The 14,954-nt window shown below is 37.8% G+C and overlaps 1 protein-coding gene across 1 annotated transcript in view; it reads left to right on the top strand.

Annotated features, from left to right (window-relative positions):
- MYO6 (myosin VI) overlaps positions 1-14,954 on the top strand; it is an 85,062-nt gene that overhangs the window by 23,718 nt on the left and 46,390 nt on the right. The window contains 4 exon segments of the mRNA XM_050893805.1: positions 2,740-2,820; positions 4,563-4,571; positions 5,482-5,662; positions 8,244-8,388. Coding sequence (XP_050749762.1) covers positions 2,740-2,820; positions 4,563-4,571; positions 5,482-5,662; positions 8,244-8,388 — 416 coding nt within the window.

The raw sequence follows: 14,954 nt of genomic DNA, 5'->3' as shown, positions 1-14,954 counted from the left end.
TTAGATTATCTTTAATTAAAAAAAAACCTTAGGATCATTTTCATCTTTGTATGTATATAAGTTAATATAAATATACTTAAAGGTTATTAGTCATGTTGCACTAAATTTTGATGAAGTATCACTTTATAGGAGATTTTTAGGGGGAAAAAAAACTGTAAAAGGTTAATTTTTTTCCTAAATTTGTATTACTTTTGTCAGGATTATTTTTTCCTGTGTTCTTCATTCTCATTTGCTGCTTCAGGTTTTATCATAAAATGGCTCTGAATAATCATGCTTGTGTCACTTTTTTACCACATTTTTTGTTGACTGCATGTCTGTCTGGTTCAAATTTCATGGAAATACCGTCTTTCAAGCTTGTAATAATAGATGGTGATATTATACTAGACAAGGTTTGATCATTGATCAGTGTTTTGATAGTAATGCTAATTTTTTGGACAAGAAAAACATTCAGGAAAAATTATCATAGTCTTAAATTGGTTATTTAGAAAAATCTATCCCTAAAGACGCAGTTTTGCATCAGCTCTATTGTGCCACTTGTCTTGTCTTGTGCCTTGTAGCTTATCAAGTCAAAGTCCAAATTAGGGCCAGCTTGGGTCCTAACACTCAAGTGTGTTTTGCTCAATGTCTGGTTGCTCTTTAACTACACTCACATCAAACTAGGACTATCTCAAATCTAAGGTAATTCTAATCTTTCACAGAAGTGAAACAATATTAAAGGACGAAGGATAACTTAATGCTCTTTTTTCCCCTTAGTAGGCTGGCTTCCCCTTGATTTAAGTGATACCTTGTAATCTCCTCCCCATGCATGTGGCCATCTTGGCATAGGCACGCAGTTGCTCTGGGCATGTGAACCAAGACAACTGCACTGGCTGCACCTGCCTGACCTGTCGTCCGGATTTCAGCAGCACTGATGGGGGTTACCTCTCTGTTAGTTCATCCTTCCCCTGCAGTTCCGCTGGGGAAGCATGAATTGACTTGGCAAAGGACTATGAAAAGTTGCACATTTCTTACATGCCTTTCCTCTGAGCACACGCACACAAAAGCGTGCAGTCCTGAGCGCTTGTGGTTTAGGTTGCTGTGCAGAAGTTTTCAGAAATTCAAAGTCATTAGGTAACCCTGTGCTGAACCTTGTAGGTCTAGGTGCCTTGGACTGCACCACATGGCTTTGAAAGTAAAGCTGCACAGTAGACGTGTACCTGGAGTATAGTTGATGGAGATGAGAAGCTGAATTTTTTTCAGATCTTAATTTCCGGAACAGAAATCAGATTGCTTTATGTTTGGGTCACTGATGTTATAATGGGGTGTTGTACTTCAGAGTTTTAAAAAAAAAAAAAATAAAAAATACAATGGTATTTAGATGTTATACATGATAACCTCAAGCTGTGTATTTGTGTGCTTTAAAAATATAATTTCTCCTAGGTTTAATATGTAAATTTACTTGAATTTTTAGCTTTCAAATGAAAGCCATTATCTTGTGATTAAATGTCTCCTACATAGGTTATTATTGAATACAATGCTGGTTCACATTCTCAGCCTGTCAGATAAGTTTCCACACTCTCTTCTTGAAAAGTACGACCTTTTTAATTTCCCATCCCCAGTTTCTGGGATCGTGTTTCTAATACAGGGATATATTATTGTGTTTAAAATATGCCGTGCTTTGCATTCTTACTGGCTGATAAAGAAAACTTTTCAATATTTTGTTAAACATCAAGCTAACTTTGAACAGTGTTTCTTGTCACTTTGTTTTAATATTAAATTTGTCACCTAGTTTTCTTCTGCTGTTAGAAATGCTTTGAAGACTATTTTGGTTTTTAAAATTTTGTATATAAATTTTAATCAAAGTGTAGATTTATCTGTAATCACCTAGTTGAAAACATCTTCTTTGTTCATGGGCTAGAGCAAAGAATTAGTTCACTTCCTTTAGACAAAGGGCTCTGTCCAAGCGTTTGGACAGAGTTCCTACTTTCAGCTGAACAAATCAGAAAGAAGCTGGCAATCCCATTTTGCTGGAAGTGTCGGTCATTATCTGAATGCCTGGTCTATTCCCTTTACTATACAACATGAGATTGATATCAGAAGCCAGATTCTGAATTAGGCTTCTGGTTGTACCATGTTACAAGCTTTCAATACTCTTCAGGCTTTTTAACAACGCTATGTCTCTTACTCCCTATAGAAATATTTCACTGGTGAGGAAAAAATGACCATAAAACTACACTGGACTTAGTACCACAAATTCTTTGATCCTACCCCTCTCACCCCCGGATATACTATATAAAACCTATATGTTGCTGAAAACATAAAGATTATTGAGAATTTTTTCTGATGTTCTGTACAGCTTGCTGGAGTAAAGTTCGGTGTTACACATAGGCCAGAAAATTTATTTTCTTGGTTCTTAATTTTGATTGTCTTTTCTGTAATCCCGGACTCCATTAATAGGTTTAGTAGAGTCAAATGTTAAGAAAAGGTTGTGGGACTTAACAAAATGAATATCCCACTGCGTCAAAAAGTATTTCAGTTGTCAAAATCGAGAAGCTTTCAGTAGAAGTTTTGTTACTGTTGCACTTCTGTAATTATGTAGATGTAAATAAATAAATTTTCAAGGAATGAATTCTGAATACCTAGCAATGTTGTTGGTATCATATGATTAAATCAAACTATGTAGAGCAAGCCTTAAATAAAAGCATATGTTTTCTTTACTTCTGTCTTTAAGTATGTATTTCCACTTTTTTATTGTTACAGTATTTAAATCGAGGCTGTACCAGATACTTTGCTAGCAAAGAAACAGACAAGCAGATTTTGCAAAATCGCAAGAGTCCTGAGGTATGTTTGTATCTTCAGTTAGTTTATATTGTTAACTAACGCAGATAGAGTTGAAAACGATTATTACAGTTTTACAGTGTGGAATGAAATGTTCATTTTACACATCTTTATAGGTCTAAATGGGTATTGTCAAAGCTGGTATATTCAGAATTCTGATTTTGGAGTGCAGTCCTAGAAATACATTTTAACATGCATCTTAAAATCCCAAATGGAACAGTATATAAAATTGTTTCCTTTCCATTCTTAAATAATATAACACTTAATAGTGCAGCTTGTCTTCTGTGGAAAACAAAAATCAATCCAAGATTTTTTTGTCATTTTCTTTTTAAATCTTTCTACTGCTAGGAATAGGTCAGAAGCAGTAGTTTTTTCCAAAGCCATTTTTACTGTCTGGATTTTTGAAGTGATGCTCCAAACTGTTTTATAAAACTTTAGTGCAACTTCGCTTCCAGGACGAGTATATCCCCCTCCCCAATACACTGCGTTCTTTATTGGTTTTTGTTGTCCCCTTGCAATGAACTGTTACTTACAGCAGAACGTGGCATTTCCTGGAAGAAAGTGTGAAACTTCAAAACATTTCTTTCCTCTTGCTCCATCTCTGTTTACATTTTTTTAAAACTGGAATTACCTGAATTGGTAGCATTTAAGCCTTTGAGCTTGTTCTCATGAAAACACTAAAGAATTTAATCCAAATTAATGGTATATGTGAATTGGAAGTAGTTTAAACACTTCATTAAACTTCTACTCTGCTTTCTAATACAGTTTTCATCTATTCATACCTAAACTATTAATTTTGCATTTGTATAGCTGGAAGAGATTTCAAATCTTAATCAAATCCATACTTGGGATTCAGTAGCAGGGCAAGCTGCATATACATGTGGCATAATACAAAGATAAGTTTACTCAAGAGCTTCTCTGCCCCAATGACGGTGCCATCTCTTTTACCTTTGAGAACTTGGGCTTGAGCTTGTATGTAGCTCGTGCCTAGCTATGAAAGGCAGTACAGATACTTCCTTTGCTCAGGTCAACATTGTAAAGTCTGGATTTCTAGTGTTTATATGTTGTAACGCTGAACACGTAAGGCCAATTTCTTTTGCTTGAATATAGGCTATTTTCTATATTTGGGGATGTTGGAGAGTGAGATACAGAAATGCTGATTTGATATTACTCTGAGGCAGAAAGCTGGTAGATACTGAATTCTTGTCAAGCATATAGGCTAAGAGATGGTTGGGAGATTTTGCCTCAGTTTACCTAATTTGCCTTAAATGAAGATTTATAGTGAAGTTGGTAATTTATGTAGGCATAAAGTATCAACATTTTTTTATTCTTGCTACTGGAAGATGAATCTATGCAATTTTCTGTTATTGATGTGATTTACAGGCAGCTGTTCTGCCATAAAATGTGTCCTCTAAGGGACTTAATTTGAAATAAGTGTTTGTCTAAACTAAAACATACTGAAAGAATAATTCTGAAAATATGTATTGGACATTAAATAGTGGAACATATGATGCCATAATACCTGTATGTTACAGCCAATTTGAAGGTGCAATAAATGATCAAATTTCAATGATATTAAAACTTAGTCTAGCCACTTAAACAGGAAATATATTGCATTGTTCAGTTTTTAAAATCAGAAATTTAATATTTGCTCTGTCATTTTATGAAAAATATTAAGATTTTTTATTTTAATAAAAGTAGCTGGAATAGTGAATTAATACTTATTTTTGTGTTTTCCTTATCAGGAAGATGAGGTGATCATTTTACATAATTAAGATGTAGTTTAATTTTATTGATGTGTCTAAATGTTGTGTGAAGTGAATTTTTCAGATGCATGTGGTGTTTTGTTTTGATAAAAATGTTAGCTTATTTGACATTAACAAGGCTTCTATTTACAGTTATTCTTTTTAGCTGAAAAAATTTTAAAGTAATTGTCAAACCTTAGATCAGTCTGTGCATGTTCAGTTAGTCGCTTGATTGCATGCAGATGTGTTACTATCTACTATTTAAAACCATTAATAATTAAAATGGCTTTTGATGTATTTAAGTTAGGAAAATCAGCACGATGTTAAATTGGTATTTTAAAACGTAGCTGGTATTTTTTTAACCTGTAGAACATTGCAAACAACTTTACTGTTTCTTAATCACCAGCAAACTTTAATAAGTATATTTCTCTAAATAAGTCTGTTTGGGATAGGGATAACTCTTCCAGTTCTGATTTTTTCCTGTACTCCTTTCCCATGGCCTGTCAAACTTTCTGTCATCCTATTATGAGGACCTCACTCTTCTTTCAGCTGCTAGGGGCTGGAAGCACTCCTGGGTGTAAGTGCTTCGATAGCTTCCTTAGCCAAACTCTTCTTTTCCACTGCTCACTATCCTGTATTCCCATCCTTAGCTGTCACACTCTCCAACTTCTGCTTTCTGAAAAGTTTGAAGTTTGCTTTGAAATTTGAAGATCATGCTTCAAAGTATCAACAAATGAAAACAAATCAGGGTTCTTGCAAAGCCTGTATTGTATGAAGAGCTCTAATCTCTTTCTACTTCGTTTTGGTTTTGCATGGTTTTTTATGCTTTTTGTTATGGTTTATTCTTGACTGGAAATAATAGTTTACATTTACTTTAAAATCACTCACTGAATTTTTGGTTTATCTTGTTGTTTTATAGTATCTCAAAGCAGGTTCCTTGAAGGATCCACTCTTAGATGATCATGGAGATTTCAACAGAATGTGCACAGCAATGAAAAAGATTGGACTGGATGACGCAGAAAAACTTGATCTTTTTAGAGTAGTGGCTGGTGTCCTTCACCTTGGAAATATTGATTTTGAGGAAGCTGGGAGCACTTCAGGTTAGATGAAACATAAATTGTTTTCTGTAAAAAATACTGAAAATGTCTCTTGATTATAGATGATTCCTTTCCTTGTGAATTACTGCTTTAGAAAGCTGCCAGGTATTCACGGGTAATTCAGTCTTAATTCACACCATTTTGAGGTCAAGTTTACCTGTTTGTTTTAAAGTTGTACTACTTTACATGCTCTGAAAGCAAATAGGCTCTCATTGAAATTGTTCAAGAAATTGTTCGGTGCAAAGTTTGAGATAAAGAAAAGACATTTTTGTATTTTAATAATAATTTTAGAAAGTCCAACTTGTTGCCAATGTCATGTAAACATCTTGAAATTACAACTCCATCTGTAGGGAAAGGCATTATGTCCTTTGGCTTCCAAAAATACCATCATGTTAGTATTTTGAGAGGTGAGGAAAAAAAGTTATAGCAAAAACTCAGGTAAATGTAAACTTCCTAATTTTAAGATGTCACTCACAAGATGAGTTGGTACGAGTGTAGCTGGGACTTAGTAGCAGAATGTGCAGGAAGGCTGAGGAAGGGGAATGAGTATTTTGGGAATGGTCGTTCTTACCTTACTACTGAAATCAGCCTCTCGAAGTTGAGAACTGCTGTCCATATATTCCTGAAGGACTGAAGAAACTCCTGGTCTGGACGTACTACAAATATAACTATAGTAGAACAGATACGCGTGTAGATCTTTATCTTGAGTTGCAACATACGCAAGATACAGTGAAATTGGTTCCTCTTAGTCCTACTTCAAGTATGTATAGCTGTTGCCAAACTTGGTAAAGTTGTTAGGAAGGACATACTAAAGAAAATTGTAAAAGGTGTTTTGAATGATGAATTAAATGAGCCTTATAGGTTCACTAGCTCCCTGCCCCAAGCACAGAAACACCACAGAACTGTGCAAACATTCTGTTCAGAAGAGATCGTGGGAGGTCTCTAGTCCAATGTGTCCTGGTCAAAGCAGGGCCAACACTGAATTCAGACCGGGTAGCTTAGGGTTGTCAGAGAGAAGGTGGGTTGTTTCTTTTTTTTTTTTTTTTTTTTTTCCTTAGGTCAAATCGGAACCTCCCCAGTGTCAATTCATGATCTTGCCATTGTCATGAAGATGACTGAGATGAACATGGTTAATGTGAATGAATCTGGGAAGACATGGGGGTAGAGAAGGGTAGTGGCTTCACGGGGCTTGGCAGTAAGCTGGCAGGGAGCTTCCCTGTTTGGGCCTTCTGTGAGTTGGGACTTTGGAGTTGACGAGGTGGGACAGAGTGAAAAAGGTGCAAATGTGAGTGGAGAGGCAGTTTCAGGAGGCAAACGAACAAGGAGAGGGGGAACCACAGACAGTGAGGAAAGTCAGGGTTTAGAGAAGAGAAGGAAGACACCAGAAAACTTATTTTCTCTGAATGTTGAAATTCAAACCCATTTTTTTTCTGGAACGAGTTATTGAACTTCTAAAATGTTCATTGCAAATACAGGCTTTATGCTGCTTTCACCTGTGTACACCCAGGGTGTGCGTGTGAACTGCTCCAGGCAGTATGTCTCTTACCAGAGACTCTCTAAAGTTCTGTTGCTGCTTCAAAAACCTGGGAAACACCAATCAAAAGCTGTTTACTACAGGTCAGATGATGTTTCAGAGCTTCCAAAATCAAGTCACAAAAGCGTTAATCTTTTAAGGACTTTCTCCCCCCCCCCGTATTTTTCCCCCTTGTTTTTTTTTTTTCTTTTTTCTTAGTGTCATTGTAGAGTTAAGGCATTCAATAACTAAACTAGTTATTTATCCCTTTTGGTCTCTTCACTTACCTGTAGAAATAAATTTTACCGAGAACAACAGGGAATATATGTTGTGATCCTGGCATATGTAATTGTTAGATTTTGCTGAAGTGTTTGAGCGCTTCAGCTAGAGATATATGAACCCGTAGTGGCTGGACGAGCTCTGGCGCAAAGGGTGTGGTGCAGAGCAGAAGGAAGCACACCTCTCAGCTTGGAAGAGGTTTACCTGGAAAAATGTACATACCATTATCAGAACACGTAAGTGCTAGGAGTCTGCCGTGCCAGCCACTGCTGTTGCACAGCAAGGAAGTCTGGAGGATTATAAGAATATCTAAATCCAAAAGTTTAAATCACTACGGTTAGTTTCTAGGTGTCAGCACTTCTGTATTTCAGGATAGTTCTTTCACTTAAGAGTAGGTTAGCTTTTGAACAGCCCATGTTTAGAACAATGTTCTAGAAATACAGAATTTCATGCATAGTTTTTGGGTGGTGGTTTTTTTTGTTTGTTTTGGGGGTTTTCTTGTTTTTGAGAACTGACTCTTCACATTTAATACACGAAGTAATTTCCAGAGGCAAACTTTAATTCCTTCAAAGTTGATGTTACTTCTAGTCGTCATGGCAAGACCATCCCCAGTTCAGTACTTCTCCTAGAATTTTCCACAGAAACGCCAAACGGGCAGCTGTTGCACTGACATTAGAAAGCACGCTGTGAAATAAGAGGGCCTGTCAGCGTCTGTCTGCGGTTGGGCACGGCCTGACGGACAGGAGGCGCTGCGGGGGGCGGTGGGGTAACGCCTGTGGCGGTTGCTCGCAGGGGGCTGCACGCTGAGGCCGCGGAGCGAGCCGGCGCTGGAGTGCTGCGCGGCGCTGCTGGGGCTGGACCAGGAGGACCTGCGCGGCAGCCTCACCACGCGCGTCATGCTCACCACGGCAGGGGGCGCCAAAGGAACGGTCATCAAGTGAGTCCCGCGCGCCGCCGGCCGCCCTCTCGCTGCTCCCGCTGGCACGGCGGCCCCGGTGGGGGGGGTGGGGGGGGGAGAACGGGGGGGACGGGGACGGGGGGGGACACACGCGTGTTGTCGTAACGCCGCTGAAACGAACTGCCCCCGGTGTGTTCTCGGAGGGGCCTGCAAGTGAGTGTGGCCGGGGGCTGGGAACCGCCGACCCCTCCCGGCCCGGCACTGCGAGCTGCGTGCTGAGGTAACCCGTTGCCCAACCTCCGCCCCCTGCCCAAGGCCTTTGGGATCTGCCTCCTGACACAGGCTTTGTTTTCTTACCCACGGGGAAAAGGGAAAAACGGCCTCAAACTCCTGCCTGACCATTTGCAAGTATGAACTGAGTTGCCGGTAGCGTAAGTGCGGCTGTTTAAAATGCTTACTTAATGGTTTACAAAATACAAGTATAAAAACCTAGTACTACAAAAATATGAGAGTGCAGAAGACTAGCAGACTTATATTGTTAAGTCACTTCAAAACAGAGGCAGACTTACATTGTTAGTCCCTTCAAAACAGAAGCAATGTGCTATGCTTTTCTGTCATGCAAGTGTTAATTTTGAGATGACAAATTTTTAACAGGGCTTTGATTTTATTTTTATTTTTTTTTTTAAAACAGTTGATCCAAATGCACATTTTTAGATGCTTGGGCTTGCTTGTTTCATTGTTGTTAAGTCAATTGGAGCTTTTTTATTTTTATTTGGAAGAGTGGCAGTTGTACAATGTCTGACTAAAATGGCCTTTTTTTTCAGGAAAAGGACAGCTTTGAGTAAGTCACTATCACATTTTATAAAACCTCTCACGTGTCAGTGCATACGCTGTGTGGCCAAAGAAAGTATAGCAGTCAACCTGTTAAATCCATAACCTACGCAGAAAATTAGATATGCTAATAGATTTAACAGATATACTGTATCAAGGAATGTTAATGCTGTGCCTAAAGTATTTCAGAAGATACTTGGATGCATCTTTCTTGTCATGGGGGCTGCACAGTGCTCCCATGACTGCTGCCCTGTGATACTAGGTCTGGGATGCTCTAGTTAGAGGGTAGCATATCCACCCTTCTCAGTGTCTGGGTGAGCAGTGTTCCTGTGTTTGCCACATCTAATTCTTCTGAAATCAAGTTTCAGCTTTAAAAACACCACTGCAAACGATAATCCAGAAATGTGCTGCTTCTTGCTGTTGCTGGTAAACAAACATTTAATCTTGACTGCAAAGTTTTTATGTTTCTATGAAAGAATATTAAATAGTGGAACAGGATAAATTTAAGAGAAAGTTTTTCTTTTTTTTCCTGTAGTTATTAAGAATGTATCACTATGGAAGTAAATAGTGACCTTAAAAAAAAGAATGATTATCCCTTTCATTTTGACAAGAAGCTGTTATCAAGGTAACTTCCTAGACACAGAATTAGGATGGTGATTTCTTTCTGTATGCACATGGAGAAGGAATAAGTACGAAGAACATGTTCAAACATGGTACTGATGATAACATTTCAATACTATGGAAGTTACGACTTGTGAAACTGAGTTCTATGAAGAAGATTTCACTACAGTTGCCTTTTGTTTATGAAAAACCTCTAGCTTTCACCACAAATTTTCTCTTGTTGAGATTGATCCTTCTAGCACACAAGCTGTCAGGGATGCTAGCTAAGCTGCATGCAACTGAATTGTGTGTTTTAACATCTGGTTTTCTATGTTGTGTATTTTCTGGAGTTAAAGAAAACACCACATCAAAAACTGAACTTGGGCTAAACAGTTTTGAGCACATTAAAAGTATTTCTCAATGTTTAGCTGAATGCATCAATCTTTTAATTAGGAAACTAATTAACATTCACTACACTCATTGGAAGAATGCACACATGCTTCTTATTGACTTATGGAAACAATCAGATTGTTTTAGTGAATCAGAAATACAACTTTAAACTTCTGGTGTAATGTGCATAATATATGAAAGCCATAATTAATTATTTATATTAATGTGGTTTATATAAGTTCCTTGCATGTTTTATGTCTTTTGAATTTTATTACTATTATTTATATTTATGTCTTATAGTACCAAGTATTTGTTAACATTTCATAAACTTGTGGGCTGAAACAAAGTAACAGCTGATTGATTTAACCTTGGTATGTCACTGTGGCCAGTACAGGTGGCAGGTGTTAGTTAATGCATGCTTAGGTTATGTCAGACTTATGAGGTGAAAAGTTGATCTTTGAGCACTTGAGAGCATTGGCTTTTTTAGTCCTCGAGGGATGTAATGGATTTGAGTAATGAAGGTTTCCAGTGGTCAAGAGCTCATTCTGTGCAAGAGAAGTAATCTTGATCTCTACCTAATTCTAACTAATAACAATAAATTAAAAGGAGAATAGCTGTAGTGGAAATACTGTTCAGTGCCTGCTTCCTGATCTCCAGGGTGAAACTGATCTTCCTGGCCAAAATTTGAGCATAATAAACCATCAGTGACAGCCTGTGCTGTTTGAACATCATGTTTTTTTAGGGGAACGCAGGAAGCTCTTCTGCATTAACTCATATTCAGGAGTCTCTAGTTTAGCATGGGTATGGGCTGTTGTTCCAGTAACAGATTATTACTGAATAGCTGACCTTTGAGGTGTATTTCTAGATAGAGCAAACAAGTAGACTTCTTGGTGGTCTGCTTATTTCTGTACTTTGAAAGAAGGGATGTTCAAGAGTTAGAACTTCATAGTGAGTACCATGGAAAAAGTTACAATGCAGTGATAAATGGTAGGCAATGATTGGGGAGGGGTTATTCTGCCTTCAGTTAAAAGCTCAAGATCTCGATCTCTTTATAATATATTCAATAGTACATTTCTGGAAAGTGATTATAAATTCCTCCTCTCCCCCCCCCAGTTATTAGAAGTTGGGGACTCTTAATCACTATCATCTTGCTGCCTTGTCAGCTGATATGGAAAGTTACAAATAATTTTTCTCTTTATAACAACCTTTACATGTAGGAAGACGTGGGTCTTGCAGGACAAAGTGCCTCCAGTGGCCAATATTTTCCAAGTTTTACTGTTTGCTCTCTTCCAGACCATGTCTAAATTGACAGAAAAATCTTTGATATATTCATTCATGAGAACCTTTACCAGCATTATGGGTAACATTAGAGTAGAAAATTATATATTATACAGTACAGATGGTACTCATATTAACGCATGGCGGTATGAGAATTGCAGGTTTTGAAAGCTAGTAGCATTTTTTACTTAATTCATCTTGTGATCCACTATAACTGCTGATCTTTCTCTGTTGACTCACAGCTTACTTGGTTGTTCTCCATCTTGCATTTGTATTTTTGAATTCTCCTAAGTTTACCACCACATACTTTCCTTTACCAAAATCTATCTTGTGGATTTTTAGATCATATCTTCAATTTGTGAGAATGATTTTGTATGCTAATCTTGTTACCAAGATTTTCTGCTTTCTTAGTTCAGTATTATCAGACTGTTTTTTGAAAATACCCTTACTTTCACATTCCTTTTAAGTGAAAGTGTTAACTAGAAGCAGAAGGGGTTTGAACAAATCGCATCCATGTCAGATTCACATGGCACCCCACTGGAAATGCTCTCAGTGAACTATTGACTCAGCCTCTGACAACAGATTAGTTTTGGCTGTTGTACACATAACATATAGATAAAGCATATCTGTATAGTTTCCTTTTGAGAATGTTTGGTGGGACATACCAAGCGCTAAAGCAAAGGTGTATCATAATATACTGCTTCCCTTTCACCGCATCTCAAGTGACGCTGCCAAGGAAGGTTTCTTAAAAACAAAGACAATTTTTGTTACACATTCAAATTCACTTTGGATTAAGACTGTAAAGATTTTCTGTTCAGCATATTTATCCTGATAAGCCTGGGGCATTGCTAGCAGTGTACTGTTTCAAAAGTCTGCAAACACAAGGAGCTATGTTTTTGTGCCAGCAGATCTTATTTTTCCCCAATGTTTTAGTTTGTGAATGGCAAAAAAAAATTCAGAGGACTCCTTCCACCATCTCAAAGGATTAAAGCATTAAGCCTCTTTCTCTAGCCTTTTCTAAACTTGTGCAGCTAAAAGCAAACATACGCTAATAAATACACTAATGTCTTCTTCTCATGTGACTTACTGCGTGTACAAGGAAAGTGGATTGGACTGTTTTAGATATTTATTAAATAGCCACCAGGTTTTTCTGTGGTAGCGTAGTTTAGAAACTATTTGATTGCTATCAATATTAGAGTTTTGACAACTACATTGTTTTATTTTGTTCCAGCAACCCAAAGAGCTACTCATTTCTCTCTCTCTTTCTTAGGGACCTTTTGTGTGCAAGTAGATCATGTGAGTCCTAATAGGTCACAGTGAATAAATAGCTCGGCTGAAATCACTGTGCTCAGAGTATAACAAAGGCTTTGTTCTGCTGGGCAACAATGGAGCCAACAAGGAACAGTAGGAGGGTGATGCTAAATGCTATTTCTGTGAATTTTATTACATACTAATGTGCAGTGGACTGCCAGGGAGACTTGACAGCTGCACTACATTTATCTGTCCTTGTTAGTGTCCCCAAAAGAGCATAATGATCACCTTATTGGCTGATGGTTTTGCCATCCATGTAAAGTGTGTTTACAGAGAGAAATAATGTGTTAGTATTCAAAATCCGGTACACGTCTTAGACTGTAAATGCACCGTACTACTCTCTTATTCAGTTTCTTCCTTTCCAAGAAGACTTTCAAAGAGGACTCCGTCATCACAAAGTAGATTATTTTACAGTGTGAAAAATTTAACTTGCATCATTCCAGGTCCTCCAGCTTCTTTTGGAGTACATTTTCTACCAAAATGCGTTTTTTTTTTGGTGGTGGTGGTACTGAAGCCTCTGTTAGAAAAACATTGTGTTTTTAAAAAAAAAAAAAATTTCTACAGGTTTTGGAACTTCAACTTTTCTCAGATTACAAATGTGCTGCTTATATTCTTTAATTACGTAGGCCTTTCACTGGCGTTATTTCATCCAGGCCATATTATTTGTGAACCAGTAATGGTATTGGATGACAGTAGCTGATGGGTATCGCTTCACCTGCTCTCTCTCCCTTAATTGTTGTTAACCACAGGCAAATTATACATATTTTAATTGTAGTTTATTTGTTCTGGGAAATGTTTAGGGACTGCGTGGAATTGTCCACAGGATAAATCCAGCCCATGAGAGTGCTTTCCCCTAGACCTCAGACTCTGTGGATCACTGGAAACCTTGCTGAAGAAATTAGTATGAAGACCAAACAAGGGTTTTTGTTGCAGTCTTACCAATTAGCTTAGAAATTGGAAAAATTTCTTCCCTGTTCCTTACAAGTAGCTAATGGATGGAGGAGAGGGGGAGAAGGTGAAATGGAGGAAGGAAAATATATCTTTTCCTGTTCAGACAAGAAACAGGAGGAGGAAAGAGATTCCTTTGTCAGTGTGCAGACCAGAGGAAAGGAGGAGCTGAGGAAAGCAAGTTCATGAGAAGGAAGTTACTCATTCTGAATGTCAGGGTTGTAATAGGGCTCTTCTGTATCTACTGGCTCAGTGCAATTTCAGCATTATTTTGTGGTTCTGTACTGTCAGCTGTGCAAAATGCATCACAGGGTTACATTTTCTTTCCATGTGTTTCTGCTGCATGCTGTGAAATTTAAAATAACAATAGGATTTTGTGCAGCCTCTGGAACTCTGCTTAATAATGGCAGAATTTGTTATTTTTGAAGAACAGGGCCATTTTATAAATACATGCTGTGGAAGTATGACTGTTTGCCATGTTGTTTAAAAAAAGTAAATTGAAAGCATAAATGATTTTAGTGTATTGTATTATGTAATAGGCCTGCAGCTGACGTGGGAATTAGTATTCTGATCTCTTAAACGTATCAGAATGGAATGTAAAGGTACCTTCCTTCTATTTATAAGATAAGATTTCTGTCAGTACTCGTTACCGTAAGATAAGTCAGGAGATACTTAGTGGAAGACAAGATTGTGTGTTAAAGCTAATTACTATCTAATGAAATGTAGCTGCAGGTGTCCTTAGTGAACGGAGTCTCTGGTTCCCTGACTTACCAGTCACAATAGAAAGTGATCTCCATCAGTCTCATGTTTCTGCATCAGAAGTATCATCCTTGAAAAAACACAGAAATAATAAATTTGAGTTAGTGTAGTGCTTGAATCCTGGGAAATGAAGGAAATGATGCAATATGGGTAAGCTGTGTAGTGTTCAGTTTTGCTTTTCTGACCTGCCAGTTCTTTGTACTCCCGTGTATAGAAAACTACCTGGAGGGGGCGATAGGGCAGTTCTGCAGCAGTGACATCTTGAACCTTGTACATAGGGCTTACTAAACAGCTCAGATAAGAGGTATTTTTGAAGCGTAGATTTGCTGCATACTTGAGAAGTTCCATAACTGGTTATCCACCACCTTAGCTGGACAGTCTATTCTTTGGTTATTGTTAATTGTTATTGTAGCACTGATGGTCCAAGGATATGAGAGGCAAGGTATATGGGGAGAAGTAATATAGGGATTTATATGGGGAGAAGTGAT

The sequence above is a fragment of the Gymnogyps californianus genome, chromosome 3 (genome assembly GCF_018139145.2).
Source record: "Gymnogyps californianus isolate 813 chromosome 3, ASM1813914v2, whole genome shotgun sequence".
In the NCBI taxonomy this organism is placed as follows: Eukaryota; Metazoa; Chordata; class Aves; order Accipitriformes; family Cathartidae; genus Gymnogyps; species Gymnogyps californianus.
The sequence above is the reverse complement of the archived record's forward strand: the minus strand, read 5'-3'. Positions and strand labels throughout refer to the sequence as shown.